The 26,988-nt window shown below is 41.1% G+C and overlaps 1 protein-coding gene across 1 annotated transcript; it reads right to left on the minus strand.

The window, feature by feature from the left end:
* Positions 1-349: 349 nt before the first annotated feature.
* LOC306844233 (uncharacterized protein) lies at positions 350-26,044 on the minus strand (the record flags this gene model as incomplete). The annotated part of the gene is made up of 23 exons (XM_079376204.1): positions 350-1,487; positions 1,577-1,730; positions 1,826-2,387; positions 3,423-3,473; positions 3,630-3,801; positions 3,882-4,127; positions 4,695-4,850; positions 4,947-5,116; positions 5,771-5,890; positions 6,727-6,997; positions 14,430-14,545; positions 14,831-14,894; positions 15,657-15,839; positions 15,954-16,068; positions 18,147-18,280; positions 18,404-18,557; positions 18,703-19,273; positions 23,271-23,442; positions 23,545-23,790; positions 23,868-24,023; positions 24,107-24,276; positions 25,237-25,359; positions 25,827-26,044. 23 exons carry the CDS (start codon positions 26,042-26,044, stop codon positions 1,342-1,344), a joined length of 4,470 nt encoding a protein of 1,489 aa, XP_079232330.1. The 3' UTR covers positions 350-1,341.
* Positions 26,045-26,988: the final 944 nt, after the last annotated feature.

Below are 26,988 nucleotides of genomic sequence, written 5' to 3' on the forward strand. Positions count from 1 at the left end.
CTTCCACAGAGCTAGACCCACCAATATGGTTTATCCCCCTTTTCTTAATTCCAATTCTAATTTCAAAAACCCCAATTCTTTAAATGACTGATTTATCTCTTACCAGAGAGTTCCGTTGCCACCTGGGTTCGTTTGATGATTCCAGTGGTGTCCCTCTCTGGGCCCCGGCAGTCGGTCCCTTGTCGCTTGATCTGTTTGGGGTAGGGCTGTGACTTCTACAGTCCAGGATGATCAGTCACCATCCGCTCTCAGGTCCAGAAGGCACATCCAAGGAATCCCACTTCTGACACCAAATTGTCGTGGCAAATTAAAAATAACTCTCACCATGTAAGAGACAAACTCACTCAGTAGTCTTTAAAAAGGTTTATTCTTTGCAAAGAAGGTCAACAGTCATACAGACACACGGGTTGCTGCAGAGTGCGACAACCCGGGGAGGGTACTCCTCCACCTTATATCCACAATCTAGACACTCAAGGTTACAAGCTCGCAGCTGTACTTTTCCACTCATGGTAAGAAACTAGAAAGAAACACTCCACTATATTTCATGAGCATATAGAAAATTATGTAAAATCAACCAAAATTAATTTCTTCAACAGGCAACATACGTGAATCACAAGATCAGCAATACTAGATATCCAAACCCACATTTTGCCCAAAAAGGCAGAATAAATGAAACTGAAATAGTTAATAGTTAACACTTTATTGGTAGATTGATACTGATAAGTAATTTGTTGGACATTGTTCAAACATGAGCATTGTCACGGTAACTTATAAAGCACTGACTGAATCAGGGAAATTCATTCCGATTAAAAATGATATAGATCAGAATTTATAGTTTATAGTTTGTAATCTTTGAGTACTGGTTTGCGTTCCAATTAAACAAACCATCAAAATACTAGTAGAAAATTTACACCCGACTAAGAAAATAAGTAAAAGTAAAAATACAAAACTATACACATAAGCATTAAGAATACTAATCTTAGTACTTTTAATACATTTCTACTGCATTGCAAAAAATAACAGTTAATGTTTTCTGTCACCCTGTGTCATTTTTAGCTTTTATTATTATAATGTTTTTTTAAATAAGCATACATAAACAGACAAAGCATGTACCTACTTAATCTATCCAATACATGTTCCCTAAATTCTGTTTATGCCTGATAATTAAATATAAACATTTTATTAAACTTTTAAGCAGTACATATGTGCAAATACTCATTCAGAACAAAAGCATGTATTCCATAATTGTAGCTCAGTGCAAGTTCTGCAAACAGATGAATATGATTTTCTAATGGCATTGTTCTCTCTGTGCTTACTAAGAGTCAACATTCAAAAGCAGGCTTAAAAGTGTTGCTCTCGTTCTTGATGATTTAGGAATTTGATCAGCCTTGGAGGAACTGGAAGCCTGGGAATTTTCTTCAGCCTCTTAATTCCGAGCAGTTTGCGGATTTTCAGTCTGCAGAGCTGCATGAGTGGGCGTGGAGGCACTGCAATCAGAACCAGCAAATGAATACACAGGTGACTGAAATCATTTGCATATATAAATAATTTAAGCAAAAGATATGGGTGCGCATACTCGCTTTCTCTTTGATGCACTGCCACTCGTGGTAACTGTCCAGATGTTCAATGAGTCGTGCACAGAGTTTCACATGCCCAACATAGTCAAGCAGCACGTCTATAATCGGTCCTGCCCAGCGGGAGTAGTTTTCGGTGGAGATCACCTCACAGAACTAGTAAAAAGTAGTGTAGAATGTGGCAATATACACAATATGCAGTTCAGAAAAAAATATTACACTATATGTAGAATTGGCTTCAGGCCACTCACCTGAACACAAGTCTTTTCTACAACTTCATCTGAATCATATCTCGAATTATGCCTAGCCTTTATAGGTGGATGAGGATTGCTGCCATAAAAGCAATTAAAACATGACAAGGCATCACAGCCATTATCCATTAGATACTTCAGTAAGGTCAGATACTTCATGCAGAACATAACACTTGCTGGAAAGGTAGTTGGATGGGTTGGGATGTAGGCATTGACATCAGCACCATGTTCCACCAGCAAAGTCACTGTCTGGATGCAACCCTGCCTCAGAGCCACCAGGAGCAGGTTGAACGTGTCCAGGTTTGGATTAGCACCAGCCCTCAGAAGCATGGTGGTAGCATTGATATTGTTGTTCATGACAGCAAAGTATAGAGCTGTGCTGCGCCGATCTTCATACATCATAGAACGATCCTCAGACAACATGGCATTGACATCAAAGCCGGCCTCGATTAGTTCTTCAAGAATTTCGTTTCTGTTACGCTCTGCTGCTAAATGGAGGGGGCTGATACCTGTACGTCTCACTCTGGCCTTGCTTGTGGCTGGGATCAGCATGGATATGATACTGAAAATGAGACCATTTGTGTTCGTGAGAGTTATCTTGCTAGTGTACACTAAAATACTCTTGAATGTCAGGTTAGAATTTGACTCTATTAGGGTGAAATGACCAGTATGAGATGGAAAAAATATTCCATAAGAAGACTAATACTACATATAAACCTTTGAAAAGCATGTAGTGATTAGCAAAAACAAAATTATGGAGGAACAGTTCTAGGGTTGGGAACCAACACTTTTTGTGTAAAAAAAAAAGTAGGGAAGAGAATGAGTTTGTTAGGGGCCAGTGATTTCACTTCACTGCATTTCCCTTGTTTTTCTATGTAAACGTGTTTGACCATTGCGCTCATGTTTTTTCAGCGTCTTGCGCATGACACCGCATTCTAAAAAAATGCAGTGCTAAAGTTAAACTTACAAAAAAACACCTCTACTGAATCTACAATTCGAAACGGAATAAACAGCGCGAATAGAGTAGTTTGCTTTCCGAACAAATAATTAGTACGATCTCAATCTTTCTATAGTGAATCAAAGACATACAACGTAGTGTAGTCCAATTCCTATTTTTATAGTCGTTTCTTGTTCTTGAATCAGAAACAAAATATGCATTCTTATTCCCTCTAGTAAATGTAATAAATCAGTTTTTTAACAGTTAAACACACCTAATGCAATAATTGGTAATAAATATTTATTGCTTAAAAATACTGAAATTAATTTTAATGGAACTGTTAAGAAATTGAAATAGTTAAATGGAACCGGAAGCCAGGATCAACAAATTCTTTACGATTCCCATCCCTAAACATGTCATGCTATCAAGGATTATGCTATGGGATGATTAGCTTTACTGTTAGGTGAGAAAAAGACCCTACACACAATAAACTAGAAGAGTTATAACGTATGTCAGAAGAAAGAGCACTTATCTGAAATTATTTTATTTGGCAAATAAAACCATTTGCTCCTACTTGAGTTAACTTGAGTTAATATTACAGGTTACAGGATTAACACCCTCTTGCCACAGCACTGCTCTAAAGCACCCATTGAGACTTACTTAGTTGCCCTGACATTTTTGCAGATACACCCGAAAGTGAGGAGGTCTTTGCTGAAAATTAATGCAAGATTATGAGATGTACTAAAGCTAAACTCTTAACAACCAATGGCCTTCACATATAAATAAACTGTGGCCTGAGAAAATTCCCCCCAAAGCAAATTCATTAATTCATACAAATTCCTTGTTAAGTGAATTCTGAATTAATACCTATCATTGCCACGCTGGGCAGCAATATGGATTGGCAACAGTCCTGTTTTGCCTGGCTTGTTGGCATCTGCTTTTTGAGAAAGAAGAAACTCTACAATGTTCTCATGACCATTTTTACAGGCCTCATACAGCGCTGTGGCTCCATCTGCAGCCTGGCTGTTGAGATCTGCACCTGCATGAGGTGAGATGCATTACATGTCAGATGCATTTCATCACTAAGCAACAATGGAAGAGAAACAAAAATGATGTTACCATTTTTTAAAAGCATGCGAAGTGCATCCACTTTTCCACTTTGGGCAGCCACAAAGATAGGACTGATTCCGTACATGTTGGGGATGCTGACTTTGGCTCCAGCTTTCATCAGTATCTCACAGATTTCCACATTGTTCCTGCACACACTCTCATGGAGAGCGGTCCAGCCTTGAATACAGCTCTTATTCACAGAGGCGCCGTAATTCAGTAACATGGCAACCATCGCTGGGTTCTCCTTCTCACAAGCTACAGATATGTATAGAAATGATAAAATTTTCCATCATACCACTGAAGGCCATATAAAATAAAGAGCAGAACAAAAAAATATTTTTTAAGAATTGATGTTTTTTAATAAAATGATCTGGCTCAAGACTGGTAATCCAGGATTTTGAACTTCAAACATTTGAATCTGAATGTAAAGTTCACTAACCATTTCACTAACCAAATGTTTTTATTTGGGGGGGGGGGGGGGGGGGGGTGTAAGGCTTATATAGGCCATATAGATAGAAAAAAATCAGGTGATAGATACATACCCTCTTAAAGATAGAGGTGCTTCAAAAGGTTCTTCAAGTGATGCCATAGAATAACCATTTTTGGTTCCACAAAGAACCATTTAGACAAAAAGGTTCTTCATCGTAAGAGTGTATACAGACAGACAGACAGACAGACAGGCAGACAGACAGACAGACAGACAGACAGACAGATAGATAGATAGATAGATAGATAGATAGATAGATAGATAGATAGATAGATAGATAGATAGATAGATAGATAGATAGATAGATAATTGAATACTTACTAATACGATATTACCTTTGTAAAGAGGAGTCTCTCTCTCCTTATTGGCAATATCAGGATCAGCTCCTTTCCCCAAAAGACACTCCACACATGCAAGATGCTCCCCGGTCACAGCTATCATTAAAGCAGTCTGCTCTTTAAAAGTGCGCTGGTTAATCATCCCAGGTTGAGCTATGAGAATAGTACTCATGATCAAAGCCAGAACAATCTGTTGGATCTCGGCTAAATAAATTTCAGTGAAGTAATTGTCAAATGAGTGCACACTACCTCTCAGGATAATTTTAATACATTGATCTTGTCCATAATGTGCCGCCTCGTGCAAAGGAATCCATCCGTCTTTATTTGGTTTAAGAAGGTTGCAGTCAGGTTGCTTAACAATCAGTCTCACTGATCCCACATCTCCTTCTGAAATGGCCTTAACAATTGGTTGAGTCTCCCTAAAGAAGAAACTTTCACTTTCACTTTTATGTATTTTGTTGCAGTTGAGATGTTCATTACCCCTCTTACATAAATACTAAAACATATAACATTACCATTCAAAAGATTGAGGTCTTAAGCATCACAACTGTTTTCAACATTGATAAGAAATGTTTCTTGAGAAGCACGTCAGTATATTAGAATGATTTCTGAAGGATCATGTGACACTGAAGACTGGGGCAATGCCATCACAGGAATAAATCACATTTTAAAACATAAACAGTCCTTTTAAATTGTAATAATATTTGACAATATTACTGTTTTACTGTATTTTTCTATAGATGAATGCAGCCTTAGTGAGCATGAAATGTCTTTCAAAGACATTAAAAAATCTTACTGACCCCAAGCTTTGAAATGGTAGTGTATGTTTTTGTGCAATTGGATTACTGCACTGTATAATTAAACTGAAACAGTATGGTCATATATGTTTTATATGGTCATACCACACATAAAACATATTTACTTATGTATTGCTCTAGAAACTTAAAATATTTTATTAATCCTTTATATTTTTATTATATTATATTTATTATAAACACACAAAGAACCATACTTTTCTTACATATATGCTTACTAATGAGCACACATTGTCATGTAATTGTGCGATCACTCACTCGTCAGGCTCAGGGACGACTTGCATACTTCCATCGTATTTTCGGTACACCACCATTCGCTTGCCATAACCAGTCACAAAGTGACTTATTGAACTCACATCCCGTGGATTTATTGTTTCTCTTTGGCCAAAAAAAGAATTGAGTTGACATGAGTTAAATTAATGTTGCATTAGATCTCTAGCTATTGCACAATCACTGGACTAGCACTGAAAGGGGATTTTTACCTACAGTATTTTCAAGTTAAATTACCTATGTATTATCTTTGCAATTAAACAAAAATCTAACACTGGAAGATTACTTTTAAAGTCAGATTACAGGGAAAATTTAAAAAAGTGGACTGGGGCACAGCAAAGGATAGCGTCTCTATTTTTATGCATGGTGGCATGTGAACTTCTATGCTTGCTCCTCCTTCTAATGCTGGCCTTTGAATGAAGAGGAACAGGTGTGAGGCAGTTGTGTCAGTCATCAGAGAAGTTGCAGTAGGCATCTGTAATTGATATTGCCACCCTCCTTGTGAGTTGAATCATCAAAACATGACTGGACATTTTATGTGGCAATACATTGATGTGTAATATGTTTTGATAGGTTTTACATGCAGTCTTGCTAATTTCCTGTATTGCATAAATAATATAATATAAATATCTATTTAAAAGAAAAAAAACAGCTTACATGACTGGACATTTTATGTGGCAATACATTGATGTGTAATATGTTTTGATAGGTTGTACATGCAGTCTTGCTAATTTCCTGTATTGCATAAATAATATAATATAAATATCTATTTAAAAGTAAAAAAAACAGCTTGCTATTTAAGTTTGAAAATAAACATGTTATGCACTTAGTAAAGGTCAGTGTGAGTATGATGTACTAAGCACTGGTTATTTTTATACTCACAGTGAGAGTTTGATTTATGACGGCACTTCATTTCAGTTTGAATTAAGCACATCAAACTGTACCTGGGTGGATTGGCAGGACACGCGGTTGGTTCTGGCTGCTGTTGGAGACGATTTGTTGGCCGACATGGGCCTTCTGGCCTGTTTAGAGCAACGGGGGTCTTTGAGTTATCGGTGTCTGACCCAGAGTGCTGGACATCAGTGATGCTTCGCTCGATTGCCAGCTGCATGAGCTCATCATCAGACAGGTTGCTATAGAGACTGTAGTCAGCAAATTCCAGGTTGGTGTCTGTGGCACCCGGCATGGACACACGGGCGGCTGCCATGATGGATCCTGAGACAATCAAAACATTCATTACTTAATTAAACTACTGGACTAACATCTGTTTGCTTGCATGCTTATCCCAGAAAACTGTTATTGGAAATTTCATTAGCTTGTTTGATTAAGACAGACAATTCAATTATTTAATGATTTTACCATCTGACATATTTTTGATTGAATGTTTTTGTATATATTTTACAAAAAGTATATATTTTGAAAATATTTACATGCCGATATGTATATTTATGTTCATGTAATTTATATTATATAAAAATATATTTAATATATAAACATAACATTTTTCTGAAATGTATACATGTATGTGAGTATTTATATATACATAATAAATAGACACAGTACAGATATATTATTTTTGATAGTTGACATTAATTAATGTTGTTTTAGACAAGAATAATTGCACCATAAAATAAGATATTTTAAAGAATGTTGGCAACCAGTGATATGGACAGAAAAATAAAACCCAAACAAACAAAAAGACATGCAAGACATTTCTCAAAATATATATTTTTTAAAGTCATACTGGTTTGGAACGACATGAGGGTGAGTGAATGACAGAATTTAAATTTTTGGGTGAATGATCCCTAGTATTTATAGCATATAAAATAAATAGTACAATTAAAACTTTTTAAATAGCAGGTAAATGTGCATTTAAAAAAAAAATCATTTTAATTAAACCAAAGAGTGACTCATTACCAAAAATTATGATCCATCTCTCGACATTTTTGCCATATTAATACATCAATGTACTGCAACTGCATCCAAAACACACTTACAAATGCCAGAAAAAACATCAAAAACAAGCTACTTACCACTTCAAAATGTTTTACTTTTCTTTTTCCCTTCCTTAACTGTGTGTCAGATTTCCAAACAGAAAAGGTTGTATTTTTTATCCCAATGTCTGGTGGCACACTTGACACTTGCTTGCACTGGGACCTGTTTAGCTCTCTGCAAAGAGAGGCCTTTAACTGTCACCCCACACCCGACTGTTTAGAGTGCATTCTGAGTACACGTGATATGCCGTATGCCAAGATCAACCTCTTAGCTATTGCTGTTCTTGGGGGGTTGCAGACCTGGGGCCTGTTTGATAAAAGTTGTTTACCAAATAAGCCAGGTTTGTTTCAGTTAGCCTGACTTATTGTCAGTTGATTTGGTTCAAAATAAGTTAGACTAACTGAAATAAGCCTGGCTTATTTGGTAAACTTCTTTTATCAAACAGGCCCCTGGTGTCTATTCCATAAAAAAATATTTGGGCTCTAGTGCAGTGAATTGTGCTCCCAGAAATATATTAGCTGAAAATACCCAATACTGATGATTTTTTCAAGTGGATTTATGAACATAATTAAAAAATAATTTAAGTGTGTAGTATGTATGAGTAAATAATAGTTGGACTTCCCTTCATACATTGGCTTTGTTAAGTGAAGCGGTTAGTGCCTAACTGGGTTAAATTGTTAGGCTGTTTTTGTTGTGTCAGGTTACAGGTGTGTCAAGGCTACGAGACAAACAGAACATAGAATAGCATTGTGTGAATACCTTATTCCTTATTTATAGGTGAAGCTGTTAAGTTAAGGTCAAGTGGCCATATCAAGGTTATAAACATTTCATATTTTGTTTGGGTTGATGTAACTGTGAGCCCCTTTTAGTTGTCATTGCGTATAATGGATGAATAATTTGACAAAGGCTATCAAATAAGCAAAGAGGGTTGCGTAACCCACTAGGTTAGTCTGCAGATTTGCACTTTTGCATTTGTGTGACCTTGTTTCATTATAAGGTCTTCGGGTCAGAAAGAAGGCACCCTTAGCATTTGTACAGACACCAGTGGCATTCTAATGTTCTGACTATAAAAAAAAAAATCTTGATTCTGCTTGACATTTGTAAACAATTGTGTTTGTTTAGCACTAGCGGTTTTAATTACATGTTTAAAATTATTTATTTAAATGGCCAGTATTTGGTTAATTTTTGGTTAAAATTCTGTCATTAATTACTCACCCTCAAGTCCTTCCAAACATGTCAGACCTTCGTTCATCTTTGGAACACAAATTAAGATATTTTTGTTGAAATCCGAGAGCTTTCTGACCCTTCTACATAGACAGCAACGCAACTGACACTTTCAAGGCCCAGAAAAGTAGCAATGCATCGTGGGACTCTTGTGAACACGTGTTGAAGGCTGAAATGGAAGAGAAGTATTTGAATAAAGTAGTTTTTTTTTTTGTGCATAAAAAGTATTCTTGTAGCTTTATAAATTCAGCTGAACCACTGATGTCACATGGACTATTTTAACAATGTCCTTACTACTTTTCTGGGCCTTAAACTTTTCAGTTGCAATGCTGTCTATGCAGGGTCAGAATTTGTGTTCTGAAGATGAATGAAGGTCTTACAGGTTTGGAACAACATGAGGATAAGTAATGACAGAATTTTCATTTTTGGGTGAACTATCCCTTTAACTATATTTATTTAAAAAGGACAGGATTAAAAGTTCAGAGCAAGAATGGTAGCAAGTTTGTGATTACATGTGTCAGGCTTATTGGCCAATTATATAATTGATCTAAACCGCAGTTAGCTTTATGCGCATCAGTTAGTAGCATGAGAATGTAATGATTTATGTTCAGAATGTGTTGTGGAATGAGACACATAATAGTAGAATAATCCAGGTGGAATTTATTAACAGCAATAGAGGTAATGGGTAAATGGCAGGTGAGTAGAGTGCTCAATGCAGAGGTTTCACAATACTGGTGAAGAAAGTGATCGGAGTCTTTTCCTTACAGGAGATTGTGGTAACAACAGAGAAATGGAGGACAGCACACACCTCGATTGAGGGAGACACAACAGAGACTTGGGAGTAGACACACGCTGGAGAGAAGCACAGGAGGTAAGTACTCGCAGGAGGTAAATACATCAAAGTACAGCTTGAGTAGCATAGAGAGTCCTCTTCATATGAACAAATGAGACCGGACACTGGAGTGAAGTGAGGTGTGTGCTTTTAAAACAGTCTTGATGAGGGTGCTCATGGTGCAAGTGTGTTCAATCAGAAATCAGGTGAGGGTGTGCACTGTGATTGGGAAGCGAGTAAGCCTGGCCGATCTGTGACAGAATGATATTAGAGGTGTCCTGGTGTAAATGTATGGTGTCCTGGTGTTGGGTCTTGGATGTCTGAGAAGGGACACATTGGTCTGCTTCTGTCGGCGCAGTGTGAATTGACCTGATGTTTTACTGCAGCTGGTTCACTTTACCCTGTTGTTTATAAAAACTGTGATTCTGATGACCAGCTCAAACTCCTCTGTCATACTGCAAGACTAGTTCAACAAACTTGAATAAAACTGTGGAGATGCAAGAGTTTTATTTCACCGCAAGATCACAGAGACTCAAGAAAAAAGAAAACACCACAAATTTAGAGTAATACTACAGCAGTTACACAAATTTATAAGCTTAAATTCTGCTTAGAATCTTAAATGTTACATCACTATTAACTAATTTACAAAGCTAATTTACATGAACTACTGTACAATGTGTAGAGGACATCTTCATTACAATTTCTAAGCTCTAATTCTACTCAGTTAAAATCACTGTGAACTAATTTACAAGTACAGTACAGTTTGTCTTCATGATAATATAGCAGAATAACAAATCACATTAGATGTTTAATGCATAGTGACTTAAGGCCTTTCCACTCTGAGCGCGAAAAAGCGAAACGAATTTCGGACGGATGACGCGCTGGAATAAAACAACAGCTTCTTATGGATGCATCCACATAGACCAGTGTTTGTACTGTTTTTGTTTGTTTTTCAAATACGATCAGTTTTACCAGGGATGACGTGCTGAACATTCGGCAGAACACACCACAAAATCTTTTACCGGATTTAGATTTTTCGGACGTTTTGCTGGACATTGTAGTTGGCGGAGCCGTTGCACTCGTGAAGCTTCGTCAGCGCGGATTTCGAATGCTGTTGCCTAGCATCCATCTGGCAAATCTCCGCACTCTACCCAACAAAACAGATGAACTCCTTCTGCTCTCCCGAACAAACAAGGATTTTTCTAAATCTGCTGCTCTTTGTTTCACGGAAACCGGGCTAAATGGCGACATACCAGACAGCGCGATTCATCTGCCTAATTATCAGCTGATCAGAGCAGATCAGGTCGCGGAATGAACGGGGAAATCGCGCGGCGGCGGGACGTGCTTTTACATCAATGAGAGGTGGTGTACAGATCTAGAAACGCTCTTCATTAACTGCAAGCCGTCGCTGCAGGAGTTCTGCTCGTTCATTCTCGTGAGTGTCCACTTTCCACTGCAAGCGCACATGAGCACAGCTTTACAGAAACTCGCTGATTTGATCACAGAGAGTGAGCAACAACACCCGGACTCTGTTTTAATCATTCTCGGGGACTTTAGTAAAGCAAATCCCTCCCGTGAACTGCCAAAATACAGACAGCACATCACATGTCCCACCAGAGACAGTAATATACTGGATCACTGTTACACAACAATAAAGGACGCATATCACTCGGTTCCATGAGCAGCTTTAGGACTCTCTGATCACTGTTTGGTTCATCTTATTCCGACCTACAGGCAGAAACTTAAGTCTGCAAAGCCTGTATTAAGATCTGTTAAAAGATGGATTAATGAAACAGAGTGGGATCTACAAGCCTGTTTCTCTCTCACTGATTGGACTGTTTTTGAAGCCGCTGCCACCGATCTGGACGAGCTCACAGAGACTGTAACATCTTATATCAGCTTCTGTGAGGATATGTGCATTCCTAACAGGACTCATCTAATCTACAACAATGACAAACCATAGTTCACTGAAAAACTCCGTCAGGCCAAAGAAGATGCTTACAGAAAAGGGGATAAAGTCTTGTACAAACAGGCCAAATACACACTGGAAAAGGAGATCAGAGTGGCAAAGAGGAATTATTCTGACAAGCTCAGGAAAAAATTATCTTCCAGTGATCCTGCTTCAGTGTGGAAAGGAATGAAGGATATCACCAGTTACAAGTCACCACCCCCAGCACTGTGAAGAATCAACAACTAGCAGACGATCTGAATGAGTTCTACTGCAGGTTTGAAAAAACACCCCACACCCGCGCTGAACACCTCTCCACACAACCATTAACACCTCCAGCAACCCTCCTCTCCCCCACACCTACAATTCAAATCAGTGAAGAAGATATGTGCCAGGTCTTCAGGAAGAACAAAAGAAGGAAAGCACCAGGCCCAGACGGTGTGTCACCAGCCTGCCTAAAAACCTGTGCTGATCATCTGGCCCCCATCTTCACACAGATCTTCAGCAGATCACTGGAGCTGTGTGAAGTCCACTCATGCTTCAAACACTCCACCATCATCCCCGTCCCAAAGAAACCCAAAATTACTGGACTTAATGACTACAGACCTGTGGCTCTAACGTCTGTAGCCATGAAATCATTTGAAAGACTGGTTTTGGCTTATCTGAAGGACATCACTGGTCCCTTACTGGACCCCCTGCAGTTTGCCTACAGAGCAAACAGGTCTGTGGATGATGCTGTCAATATGGGACTGCACTTCATCCTGAAGCATCTGGACAGACCAGAGACTTATGTGAGGATCCTGTTTGTGGACTTCAGCTCCGCTTTTAACACCATCATCACGGAAACCCTTCAGAATAAACTAACCCAGCTCTCCGTCCCCACCTCCGTCTGTCAGTGGATCAACAGCTTCCTGACAGACAGACAGCAGTTAGTAAAGCTTGGTAAATTCACATCCAGCACTCGTACCATCAGCACTGGAGCTCCTCAGGGCTGCGTACTCTCCCCACTGCTCTTCTCCCTCTACCCCAACGACTGCACATCTAAAGACCCCTCTGTCAAGCTCCTGAAGTTTGCAGACGACACCACACTGATCGGCCTCATCCAGGACGGTGACGAGTCTGCTTACAGACAGGAGGTTAAGGAGCTGGCTGTCTGGTGCAGTCTTAACAACCTGGAGCTTAACACGCTCAAAACTGTGGAGATGATTGTGGACTTCAGGAGAAACCCCCCTGCTCTCCCCCCACTCACCATCATGAACAGCACTCTGACTGCAGTGGAGTCATTCAGATTGCTGGGCACCACCATCTCCCAGGACCTGAAGTGGGATACTCACATAGACTTCATTGTCAGAAAGGCCTAGCAGAGGTTGTACTTTCTTCGCCAGCTGAGGAAGTTCAACATGCCACAGGACTTACTGAAACAGTTCTACTCCGCCATCATTGAATGCATCCTCTGCACTTCAATAACTGTCTGGTTCAGCTCAGCTACCAAATCTGACCTCAGAAGACTACGGAGGGTAGTCCGGACTGCTGAGCGAATCATTGGTACAACCCTCCCCACTCTCCAAGAGCTTTACTTATCCAGAGTGAGCAAAAGGGCTGATAAAATCACTCTGGACCTCTCACATCCAGCACACTCCCTCTTTGAATTGTTACCGTCTGGTCGACGTTACAGAGCTCTGAGCCCCAGAATGACCAGATACAGAAACAGATTCTTCCCTCAGGCAATCCATCTCATGAACACTCAAAAATAAATGTGGAACACACAACTATAATATATTATCCATTCACCACACTCACTTATTTTTTTTTTTTTTTCTCATTTCTAAATTGCACATACTTGACCTGTACATACATAGGTGTCTATATTATATATTGTGTTTTTGCTGTTTTATCCTATTTGGATATTTGTATATTATTTGTATATTATTCTTTTATTATCTGTGTCCTGTCCTGTTGCTGCCTTTCTGTTGCACCGTGGAGCTTCTGTCACTACAACAAATTCTGTGTATGTGTAAACATACTTGGCCAATAAAGCTCATTCTGATTCTGATTCTGATTCATAGACCGCGAACATTCGCACACCGAAAATGTGAATGTTTTTTTTTTGTCCAGTCCGACAAATCTTTTCAGTTTCGCAAAGTGAAAACATGGGCTGTCCAATAAGATTTGAGCATTAAATCGCGTGGCCAGAGCAACTGCTGTTACCCAAAAGGTCGAGCACGCGTGTGAAAATACCGAAGTAGAGGACTTTTTCCGCAAGAGAGAAGAGTGAATCATCTCGGTTACGTATGTAACTACAGTTCCCCGAATAGGGAACGAGATGCTGCGGTGATGTCACTGTATGGGGACACCCCTTGATGTGACGAATGTCTAAAGCCCTGTACCATCCCGCCAATCCTATTGGCCAAATAGCGCTTGGCACCGCCTTACGCATGCGTATACCTGCGTGCTGCACGCTATTTCACTCAGATTTCATAACTAGGAAAACACTATCAAAGGTATGGAACGGCCTGAACCGCAACATCTCATTCCCTGTTCGGGGAACCGTGGTTACATACGTAACCAAGATGTTCCCCTTCATTGGTCACTTCAATGCTGCGGTAACGTCACCATATGGGAACGCTATACCATCACACCTGATGTACCTGAGATAGCTGGGATCCGAGGAAAGCATCTGCTCAAGCGGAAAGAACCCGGGAGCCAGCGGCCGTCCTCACATCCAGGCTGTAGAATCTGACGAAAGTGCTCGGTGAGGACTATCCTGCGCAGCACATATATGATCCGTAGAAGATTCACTAAGGAAGGCTTGTGATGAAGCCACCGCCCTCGTGGAATGAGCTCCGATTATTAAATGCGAAGCGAGTCCACGCGCCTCATAGGCTAAGGATATAGCCTCAACCAGCCAATGGGACATGCGTTGCTTTGTGACAACACAACCCCTATTTTTACTCACAATACTGACGGACAGCTGGTTGTATGCCATTGGGCTGTATAATCAACATAGATCTTCAGCGCCCTCACAGGATAAAGGCTTAGCTTCTCTGACCTTGCCTCCGTGGGGGAGAGAGCTTCCAACACCACCTGCTGGAAGCGAAAAGGATTCAAAGCGACTTTAGGAACATAATCAGGCCTTAGTCACAGCAAAACTTTCACCAATCCTGGTGCGAAGTCCATGCACGAAGGTGAAATAGAATGGCTGCCGCCATTAGACCCAAAAGTCTGAGGCACAAACTCACTGTCACTGTACGACCTGCATATAAATGCATCATTCATTCATTCAATGACTGAACGCGTGGGGGAGACAATCGTGCCCTCATCGCGCGAGAATCCAGATCTATCCCCAAAAAGATTATCCGTTGGCAAGGGATCAAAACACTCTTTTGGAGATTCGTGCATAAGCCCAGACTGCTTAGATGATCTAGCATGAGGTCTCGGTGAGAGCGTGCTTGAGTCTGTGATTGCACTAATACCAGCCAATCGTCCAGGTAATTTAGCACACAAATCTGAGGAACTTCCTGTGTCTCTTGATGATCTGAATATGAAAGTATGCATCCTTCAGATCGATCGTGACAAACCAGTCATTTGGCTGAATTTGAGACAGAATAGATTTTGTCATCAACTTCTTGAATTTGCTCGTTCTGAGTGCAAGATTCAAACAGCGTAGATCCAATATTGGTCGTAAGCCGCCATCTTTTTTGGGTACAACAAAATATCGGCTGTAAAAACCTGACTCCGTCTGAGAGGGGTGTACTTCTATAGCCCCTTTCCTCAGCAGAGATGACACCTCTTGTCGCAGCACTGCAGTTTCTTTTGAACTTTCTTTTGAAAGAGGCGGGCTATTTGGTGTATCCGTAACGAATTGTGCGTAATACCCATTGTGAAATGTCGGGCAAGCGTTCCCATGCGGCTTGAAAATCCTTTAATGGCCTCAAGACCTCCGTCTGCGGCTGCGATGTCTCCACATGCATTAGGATTTCCGAGCACGGAAAACTTGTGGTGTCCGTAAGAATGGGAGATGCATGTGTTAGGGTCGCTGTGTTTCGCTGTATAGGGCCCTGAAGAGTGTTTTTACGGCAGGATTCACTCCAACAGGATGCATATCGGGCCCCGCTGCTAGCAACGAAGCGGCAGCTTTATGGGCCGTCATAAACAGGCCGTCCTTGCCAAACCCTTGGGGCGTACCTCGAACCCTGAAGGCTGAAGCGTGCGGATTGTCTGAGGGGGCGCTCGGAGTGGTGGCTCGCTCCAATGCTGCTCGAGGCAGTCAATGTTTGAGCCTGGGGACTGCAGTGAGAGGGTTGGATATGCTTTAGTGGTCCAACAGCGCTCTCTAGTGGAGGGCACAGTCCCCGACGAACCGCAGGGAGGTCAGAAACTGCTGCTGGGGGGCTGAGGACGAGAGGTTTTCGCCGTCGAGCTCAGGTCTAATCTTTTCCGCTGGCGCTGGCAGGCCGGTGGATAAGCCCTAGGACCCCAATCCTTATGAGGGGGTGCCATAGGTGATTGCTCTTCTCATGGGGCGCCCCGTTGGCGGTGTGAGGACGACAAGCGCGAGCGTGCTGCCAGCGCCTGACCTGCAGCCGAGTATGATTTCCTGACGAGGTTCGATGCGATTCTCGTGACCGAGTTCTTCCACCAGTCGTCCAGCTTAGATTGGGACTGGCCCTGGCACCTTTCAATCCAGCTCCAGCTTATCCATCGTGCGAGTGACCACGTCCAACAGCTCCCTGTAGGACGGGGAGCTGCGTCTCTCCTGTCTGCCAGGAGGGAGAGATCCGCATTAGTCAGCCAGAAAGTCCTCAGACTCCAAGGCCGCGGTGGACAAAACGTTGTCGTCATATAGCCCGCAGCCGAAGGAGGCCGCCACAGTGGGGACATGTCGACAGGCCGCTAAGCGCCTCCTGCGCGTGATGCAAGCCCAGGCACACAACTCACCTATCATGGGTGTCCCCCGCCGTGATAGACCTGCTACACGGCTCCTTACATCTCAGATGAATCATCGCGTCCGCGAAGAGGATTTAATCACTGCTCGAGAAAAATATCACTGAGAACACGGGATGCTTTCTAGGGCACAGAAAATTTGCTTTCCTGAAGGACTGAAATCTGAGTGAAATAGCGTGCGGCACGCAGGTATACTATGCTTACTCATGCATAAGGCGGTGCAAAGCGCTATTTGGCCAATAGAATTGGCGGGATGGTACTGGGATTCAGATATTTGTCACACCAATGTGGTGACGTCACCGCAGCATTGAAGTGACCTATGAAGGGGAAGCCAAGTTCTTGTTATTGTTGGTATTTAAGAACAGACTATTCTCACATGTTCTTTATACAGAATAACATATTAATTCTCCACTGAATTATGTGATCTGAAGAGCATCATTATCTTCCACGAGCAGGAGTGTTTATGAGTCAGAGTTTGTTATTTAGACCTGTCAATCATATCTCTTGCCCTTCCGTATATAAAAAAAGAGTAACATTTTTCTACACATTAAATATGAAAGCAAATAGACCTATAATTATGAAGATAGATTTTCTGTGTGTTTTATGCAGCTCATGGTATTTGTTTTTTTAACAAAGGATGTTTATGACACATGACAAGCAGGTATCGATTAGGCCATTATAAAACATACAAAGAGTGCATGACTGCCTATTATAGAATCAAAATCCATTTTAGATCACACTCAGAAGTTATTACAAGCACTCGATGATTTAAAGTGGGTTTTGAGCAAAAAGTTAATAGTTACATACATTTTCAATGTAGCTTGATGTTAATTGCACCTCTAATTATTTCAGATGTATTCTTGTAAGCATTATGGATTTTTTATGTTTTAGATGAAGAAACGCAAGCTATCTTAATAGAATGCTGTATATTGAGCAGCGGATGATGTAAACCACACGAGATACATACATGAAGAAAAAAATTCATTGTTGGTCGGCGCCCCCTAGCGTGCAGGCGTGAATTAGCAGAAGGCGGGTTGAACATTCGCGGGTGATTCGCCTCGCTTTTTCGCCTCGCGCTCAGTGTGGAAAGACCTTTAGTGTGCAAGTTAATTTAGTTATGCACCTTTGTAAATAAAATTACATATTGCTAAACTGAAAGCCTTCATTTCACATGGTGCCGTTACTTGTGTGCTAGTTCTGATATTGTATATTCTATGTATACTATATACATTTGAATATTATTTTATTTACATGTATTGAGAATAATTACCCACACGAACAGAAACAAATTATGCTAAATGATTTTCAGATCTCACGCTTTTAAATCTAATATTTATTACACTATGTCTAAAAGAATTAAAAGCAGCGTGTTCTGTAAACAGTTAAGAATGGCATGCTGTTCATCACAGGATATCTTAAAATGATTCTCGTTCATAACTTAAAAACTTGAGCAGTCTTCCTGGTAGAGGAAGAGCACTGATTTGCCATAGTCTGTGGATGCCCAGTCGTTGACGAATCTTGAGTCTGCACAGATGCATCAGTGTGCAAGGAAGAACTGAAATAGAGAGTGTTTGGGTTTCAGTTTAGCTCCATTAATTTGTAAAAATGAATTCAGTTATCAGATGTCAATAATCAGACAAAATTCTGCAAATTAAGAGATTATAAAGAATATTCTTACCTGATCTTTCTTTAATATGAGCCCAATCTTTCTTGCTGTCTAGAAGTTCAGTTATTTGAGAACAGAGTTTAACATGACCCACATAATCAAGTAATGTGTCTATGATGGGTCCCACCCAGCCGCTGACTAAAGGAGTAGACATGATCTCACAAAACTGTAAATAAACAAATACAAAATTATTTAATTCAAATGTCTATTTTTTAATATATTAAAAAATAATACTAGGCTATATAGATAATTATATAAAGCTTACAGACAGTTTTATTCAATACATTTTGACCGGAAAACAAAATCTATACCTCTACACAGCATTCTGATGGTTCATCATTTAAAAAATACAATGTTTCTTGTCCATTTCGTCTTGGATTAATGGGGGGATGTGGATTACTGCCATATTGACAGTTAAAACATGATAGTGCATCACAGCCATTGTCCAGCAGGTACTTCATCATCGCCATGTACCTCATACAGAAAACCAATACTGCAGGGAAGCTGGTAGGATGAGTTGGCAACAGGGCATTGACATTAGCACCGTGCTTCACCAGTAAGGTCACCATTTCCAGACTTGCTTTCCTTACAGCCACCAGCAGGGGGTTGAAGATATCCAGGTTCGGATCAGCACCTGCTTCTAACAGCATATCGGCTGCCTCAGTGTTTCTGTTTACCACAGCTGAGTACAGAGCCGTGCTGCGACGATCTTCATACATTTTTGACCAATCATCTGACAGCTTTGCATTGACATCATATCCTGCCTCAATTAATGTTTCTAGAACATCATCTCTGTTACGTTCTGCAGCCAAATGAAGAGGACTGATGCCGGAGTGTCTCACTTTGACCGTGTTAGTTCTGGGGATTAGCATGGCAACAATGCTGAGGAAGATGAGAAAGTCATATTTATATTTGAATCAATACTTGAATTAAAAAAAAAACTACATTCCTTACTAAGACACATATTGTCAGGATTCTGGACTGTTTTGTGTGTGTTTTGCTCCCCATGTGTTCCCTGTGACCCAGTTTCTTGATTGTTAATTTGATTCCAGGTGTGTCTCGTCTTCCTCCCTGATTGTCCTGTCTTTAAAAGCCCCAGTCCCTTCAGTTAGTGTTTGTCGGGTCTCTATCGTCCATTGTGCTACCTGTGTTCCTGTCAGCCCTGTGTATCCCGTGTTGGAAAGATTAAAAGACTGTGACTTGTATTTATTCCTCGTTCCTTACTCAGCTCCATAGGCAAGTGTGACAGAAGACCCGACCAAATACAGTTACCTCCGTGTTTGTACCCTCCATTTTGTTTCCCGTTTTTCTCTCAGTGTTTTTCTTTCCATTGTGTTTCCATGGATCCCCTTCTTCACCCGGAATACCTCCTCCTCCTGCTGGGGCAGGGGGAGAGATCACTCGAGGGCCACACCAGACTGTTTCTGGTCCTCGCAAGCCTCACCACCTACCCGGACGACTCGGTCTGTGCTTTCTATGATGTCAGTTTGAACATCACGTGCAGAGCGCCGTTGTCCGAGGATGGCTCTCAAGCGAATTTTGCCGCCTTTGTGGAGTGGACACTGGCGAGAAACGGATCTCTGTTCCCCGCCTGTTCCAAGGAGAATGTCGCCAGTGCCACTCCCAACCCAGTGCCCAGCCCACCATCTCCCCGCTGCGTGGAGTGCATGCCTGAGCCCACCGCTGAAGGAGGACAAGAGCCTGCCGCGACCAATGAGCTATCGCCACACGAAGCGACAAAGCTGAGGATCGCCGCGGAGCCGGAGCTGCAAATGATGTCAGTTAAGGTGTGCGAGCCAGCAAACGCGCCGACCTTGAGGAAGAAACGGACGGTGTGAGCACAAAGAGGAGCTCCGCCCCCTGCACCGCAGCTGAGGGTGAGCTGAGAATGGTGTGTAGATTGTGCCACAGTGAGGGAGAAAGGGCTCCATTTCCCGAGTTTGGCCCAGGGAGGGCCACAGATCCCAAGTCCAGCTTTCCATCGCCTCCAGAGTCTCCTTTGTCCCCGCTGATCCCAGTCAGCTTTGCTCCTCCAGAGTGCCCTCCTGTGCCCACTCCTCCAGAATGCCCTCCAGTACCTGCTCCTTGAAAGCGTACTCCAGTGTCGGTTCTCATTCCTGAGGTCAGCCCTGGAAGTCTGGAGGCTCTCCAATTACCACCCTCCCACCCGCTCCTGCCTTCTCCAATGCTGTCATCTGGCAGCCCCCCTGCTCGCCCTCAGCCCACCATCTATGCGGTGTGAGCTCGGCGGGACTACCATCCTCCAGCGTTACCGTGGTCGGAGTTTCCCTTGACTCTGCCTCCAGCCTCCGAGGCCCGGACTCCACCTCAGCCCGTTGACCCGTCAGCTCCACCTTGGCTCCTAGCTCCCTCCTCTCCACCATGGCCCGGCAGTCCACTAGTTCCACCGGGCTCCCTCGTCCCTCCGGCTCCGCCTTGGTCTGGCGTCAACCATCCTGCACCTCTGGACTCCACTCCTCCGGCTTCGCCTCGTCCCTCCGGCTCGGTCAGGCTCCTTCATCCCCTCGGCTCCTCCTCTCTCCTCTGTCACTCCGGCTCCACCGTGGCCTCCCGGATCCATGTCTTTGCGTCGGTCGCCGGCACCATCTGCTCCGCCTAGGACCTCCCGGATCCTCCTCCCCGTCGCCCTTGCTCTCCGTCTCCACCTCGGGCTCCTCCTCCACCCGCTCCGCCACCATTGGTCGGCCCCCGGGAGTCGGCGGCCATTCCTTCTCCATGGCTCCTCCCTCCGTCGGCTCCACTGTGGGCCACCGTTATGGCTGTGGCCTGAGTTCTACCAGGCTCCTCCTGCTCTGGATCCCTCCTGTTTCCTTCCTCCTTCGTCGCCTCCCTGGACTCTGTTTGCCGGCCCCCTTCCAGGTGTCCGTGCTCCTCCTGAGCCTCTCCTTAGCTCCCGCCCACCCTTCCCCTTTGGATGACCTAGTTTCTCCCTCATGTTGATTGTTAATTTGATTCCAGGTGTGTCTCGTCTTCCTCCCTGATTGTCCTGTCTTTAAAAGCCCCAGTCCCTTCAGTTAGTGTTTGTCGGGTCTCTATCGTCCATTGTGCTACTTGTGTTCCTGTCAGCCCTGTGTATCCTGTGTTGGAAAGATTAAAAGACTGTGACTTGTATTTACTCCTCGTTCCTTGCGCAGTTCCGTAGGCAAGTGTGACACAAATGTACTGTTAGGGGTTAATTTTGTGATAATGACTGGCTGGCTGTCACTTTCCACTTGTTACTTGGCTGTATGGCTATATCTGACATTATTTTATAATTTAACCTATAGGCTTTCATAGAGCTTCTGCTAAAAAAATAAAAATAAATAACTACTCCATTACAATGTGCAAAACGTCATATGTTTGTTGGAGCCATCAGTTCACAAAATTTCAGCTTTTTTTTTTTTTTTAAATAAACACGTTTAACATTTGAATAGTGGAAAACTACATTACCCATGATACTGCAAAGAAAGCTCCACCAATCAGAGAATTGCAGTGAGCGAAGTCAGTCAAAAGAAAAATTTCACTCCAGATAATTCCCATGAAACACTGCAAATCTCTGTATGCTTTCAAAATACTTGAATATACATGCATATTTTTCAATAAAAGGAAAATATTGTTTCTGTATATAAAATCATCTTCTACTTTTCCATTGTTTTTAATTTGAATGTCATTTGCCATGCTTTATGGGACTGTAGTTCTTTCCCTCATTAAAACCATTAAGTACACAGACTTGCACTTGCACAGTCTTAGCTCCTTTTTAAATACTTATGTTTCAAATAAAAGTTTGTAAATTTGAGCTTTACCTTATAGCTGTATGATTTGATTCATGGTTGATAAGTCCCTTTGTGCACCCTTATGGACATTTTTGTCCATTTTAGTTTTTTAGGTTTTTTTTTTTTTAATAATTTTGCTAACTGCATAAATTTTGGCTCACGTGTGTATTTTTATTGGAATTCTAATATTCCACCCTCATTTCCATTAATAAATCTATTTTACTCTAGGTACAAAAAAGTGAAACACACAGCACCATTTGGACAAAAATGTCCCCATTGAAACCCATTAAAACTGCTATTTTTAATCGTAGTGCCGTTCAACTGTAAAATGATGCAATTTTTGTTAATAGGCTTTCATTCTGTTGGCAAGGCTTCAAAATTAAATTTTTTACTATTTTTTACCAGATGGTGCCATTTTTTCAGCTTTGATCTATAAAGGGTCTATAAAGCAAATACTCACTTTATTCCTGTTTTCTGCTTCTGCATATTATAGAGCCAATTGGAAAATAATGCAGCTATAATCGTGTGGGTGTGTTGGTATAGATGTCAGACTGTGGTTTGTATGTGTGTCATAAAAAAATTGTGTGCGTGTGTACATGTGTGTTCTTGTAAAAATTGAGAGAGAAACTCTACTGCAAATCACAAATCCAAGCACTGTGTGCACCAGCAGAGTTTTGCTGGCATCTAATGGGGAAAATTTGGTACTGTGCCCAAACAAAATTTTACTGAAAGCTAATTCTTTTAGATATCAACCTCAAATTTGGATATATAAATATGATTTAATATGATTTCATATATAAAATATTCATAAAATAAAATATTAAATATGAAATACTTAAACCTGTATAACTTTTTTTTTTGTTTCACTTTATAAACTTGTTTTTACTTCAACAATAATCTGCCCTGGGTCTTCTTTAAAATGAAACCAAACTTAAGTCTGTGCTCCCAAGCTTCCAATTTTTATGACCGTTTTTTTTTTTACATGGACATTTTTGTCCACTATGGACCTAAGTGTAACTTTTTTTAATTGATGCACAAGGGTTAAATATCCCAAAGAGCCATGTAATAAATATAAATATGAAATGAAGTGTAGTAGGCCTACTAACCGATCATGTCCATTCTTTGCTGCAATATGAATAGGAAGAAATCCAGTTTTGTTGGCTTTGTTAACATCAGCTCGTTTTGACAAGAGTGTCTCAACAGCTTCAACATGACCATTCTTAGAGGCCTCAAACAATGCGGTTGCATCATCATTTGCCTGGGTATTTACATCACCTCCTAAAGAATAGATCACTAGGTTAAATATTTTAGGATAAAACTGAGTAATTAATACTTTTTTATTTCTGTTTTACATCCAAAAAAGTAATAAAAAATTCTTACCTTTATAAATTAGATAGTTAATCACATCAGCAGCATTACACTGAGCAGCCGTAAACAGAGCGTCAATGCCATAAACATTTCTGGCCCACACCTTTGCCCCTGCATGTATCAGCATCTTACAGATCTCTACATTTTTGTTCCTCACTGCTTCATGTAGCGGAGTCCCACCTTGAACACAGGCTTTGGTTGGTGAAGCTCCAAATCTCAAAAGAAGCTCCACCATCTCTTCATTACCTTTCTCACATGCTGTAAAGATCAAGAGTGATTATTCAGACCTCTTCCTGGTCATTAGTTGTTGAGAGATATCATGCTAAAATGTTTACCTTTGTACAGTGGTGTCTCCCACTGGTTGTTTGCAAGGTTAGGATCAGCTCCTTCCTCCAAGAGGTGCTCGGCACCAGAAACATGTTTGCGACTCACAGCCAGCATGAGCGGTGTCTGACTTTTGTTTGTTCCTTTGTTGATTGTATCTGGTTTGGCTGTGGGAGAGATTGGATACAACTGTGATTTCTGAGAATGTGATTCTGGACTGGACATCATAAAAAATTGATTCATTCATCACCTTTTAGCAAAATCTTAAGGCACTCCACATGCCCATAGTATGCAGACTCATGAAGCGGTAACCAGCCTTCTTTATTGGGTTCATCAAGATTTTTAGATTTGAAATGAACGATGTCTCGTAGAGCTTTTGCATCGCCTCTCCAAATGGCTGAGAGAAAGGGGTCTAAATCACTGGAAGAACAAATATGCAAACAAATTTTAAGAACAAGAATCTTAAGGGCAGTTATCTCAGTGGATGAGCCTAATAAGCATGATTTTGTGCTTCTTTTTGTTCACAATGTACAGTAATTCTTGACTTATTTTTTTCAGTGACTATTTCTTTAAGTTACATTTGGTGAGTTAAGAATCATTAACTCCTTCTTTCAAATAATTTGTTCTAAAACATTAATTCCATTCAGGAAGGAAAGGTGTTTGGAACATTTGGAAAGTGGAGGGATATTCAGAAAAACAGCACACACACACACATGTTGATTTTTGTGGTTTATGGGGACTCTCCATAGGCGTAATGGTTTTTATACTGAACAAACTGTGTGTGCTATTGCCCTACACCAACCCTACACCTAAACTTAGCCCTCACAGGAGACTTTGTGCATTTTCAGATTTTCAAAAAAACACCATTTAGTATGTTTCTAAGCCTTTTGAATTACGGGGACATAGGCAGTGTCCTCATAAACCACCTTCATATTGTAATTCCTCTGTCATACCCATGTCATTATACAAATTTGAGTCCTCATAAACCACATAAACATGCACACACACACACACACACACACACTCACACACACACACACACACACACACACACACACACACACATGTTTGTTTTTGTGAAAAGTGGGAACATCCCATATGTGTAATGGTTTTTATACTGTACAAACTGTATGTGCTATTGCCCTACACCTAAACTTAGCCCTCACAGGAGACTGTGCATTTCAACTTTCCCAAAAAAAACCCTTCACTCTGTATGATTTATAAGCATTTTGAAAAGTGGGGACATGGGTCAATGTCCTGAAAGGTCACCTTCACCTTGTAATACCTGTGTCATTATGCAAATTTATGTCCTCATTTGTCACAAAAACACGCACGTACACACACACACACAAATTAAATGAAGTTTGTCTTGCCACTCACTTCACAGTCTCTACTGTGACCCGCAGGTGTCCATTGTGCCTTGTCCAGGCAATCACCTTGTCTTGGTCTTTACAGAAGATATGATTGTGAACATTTCTGTCAATTTTTGCACACCTATTCTCACTGAAAGGAAGACAGCAACAACGGTTTTTATATATTTGCAAGAGACATAATAATTGTGATTTGTAAACATAATTGATTGTATACTTGAAGCAGGTGCACTGTTAAAAACAAAGATTCTTGGCATCTGTGGCTCCATGAAGAACTCCATGGAATCTTCCCTTTTCACAAAAGTTTTTTATAGTTTCTTTGTGGAACCCCAAATGATTCTTCTGTGGCAGGGGTGTCCAAACCTTTTCCTGGAGGGCCACTGTCCTGTAGTGTTTAGCTCCAACCCTGACTGAACACACATGAACCAGCTAATCAAGGTCTCAAGACTCACTAGAAACTTCTAGGCAAGTGTGTTTGAGCAGGTTTGACTTAAACTCTGCAGGATGTTGGCCCTCCAGGAGCATCATTGCGAAAACCCCATGTTGGAACCTTTATTTTTTTGGAGTGTAGTCGTACATGACAGCACTAAAAAAAATCACCTGGGAGGGTTTGCCGAGTTAGGGTTGCATGGCTGTCGTTGTGTAGTTTGGGCATGCACTTGTCGATTCTGCCATGGAGTTAAATTTGTATCAGCCAGACTTCGTTCAATAGCTAACTGTAGCAGCTGTTCTTCAGACAAGTGCGTATAAGCACTGAAGTCCTCCGGGTCATCTTTTGTTGTCACTGAAGCAGTCATTGTCACACTGGCTGCTGCCATTTTGCACCTGTGATAGTAAAATGCTCAGAAATTTGAAAACTGCCGAACATTCAAATAACATAGTTCTAATCAATCACACAAACTGAAAAGAGAATAAATTAATAAAAAAACATATAATAATATAATTAAAGGACAGTTAATTAAAATATCAGGTTATTTTCCTTTTTTTTTTTTTTTGCCATTTATCAGTAAACATTACAAATTCTGTTTTTAAACTGTACTCAAGTTCCCTTACAAGTCCTAACAACATTATCACTATAATTCATCACTGCTATCATTGAGAAGTCCACCTACCTTTCTGCAGGATATCAATAATTATATGTTGAATGTGGTACATGTGGATCTTCTCCTTTATCTGTACAGCAGTTGCTGCTACGTGCTTTATGAAGAGTCTCTGAGAGGTCTTGATTTCATGTCATGGCGCAACCAAACCAATTGCCTTATAAATATATTTGCCTGGCTTGCATGTTATTCATTAGAGCATGTCTGGCTTCGATGTGACATGATCTTCCTTGCATACGGGTCAAGAGAAGAGCAGGAGATCTGTTTTGAAACTGAGAAAATCACTTTTTCCCTGAAAGTAGAAAAACAACATTTAACCCTGAATTTCCATGAATTTACCAAATAAAGGGTGCATAAGGTACTGTATATAAATATTAGTACCTTTTGAAAGGGTACTACCCCAGTGACAGCTTTTGTACTGTTTTTCTTGTACTGTTTTTCTGAGAGTGTAAAACTTTATTTTGTGTCCTATAATGACCAATCAGGCTTTCTTCCCACTTTTCCGTACTATACCATGCATTATTTACATAAGTACATATCGTTACGTGGTCTAATGCTTGGGTGACCCAATTTTCAAGACAGCTGTCTCTGAATGCTGACATGTGCTATGAACCTCTCTGTGACACTGTAAACATCTCAGATGGATATTCATAACTCTAGCC

This window comes from Barbus barbus (assembly GCF_936440315.1).
Source record: "Barbus barbus genome assembly, chromosome: 24".
Lineage (NCBI taxonomy): Eukaryota > Metazoa > Chordata > Actinopteri > Cypriniformes > Cyprinidae > Barbus > Barbus barbus.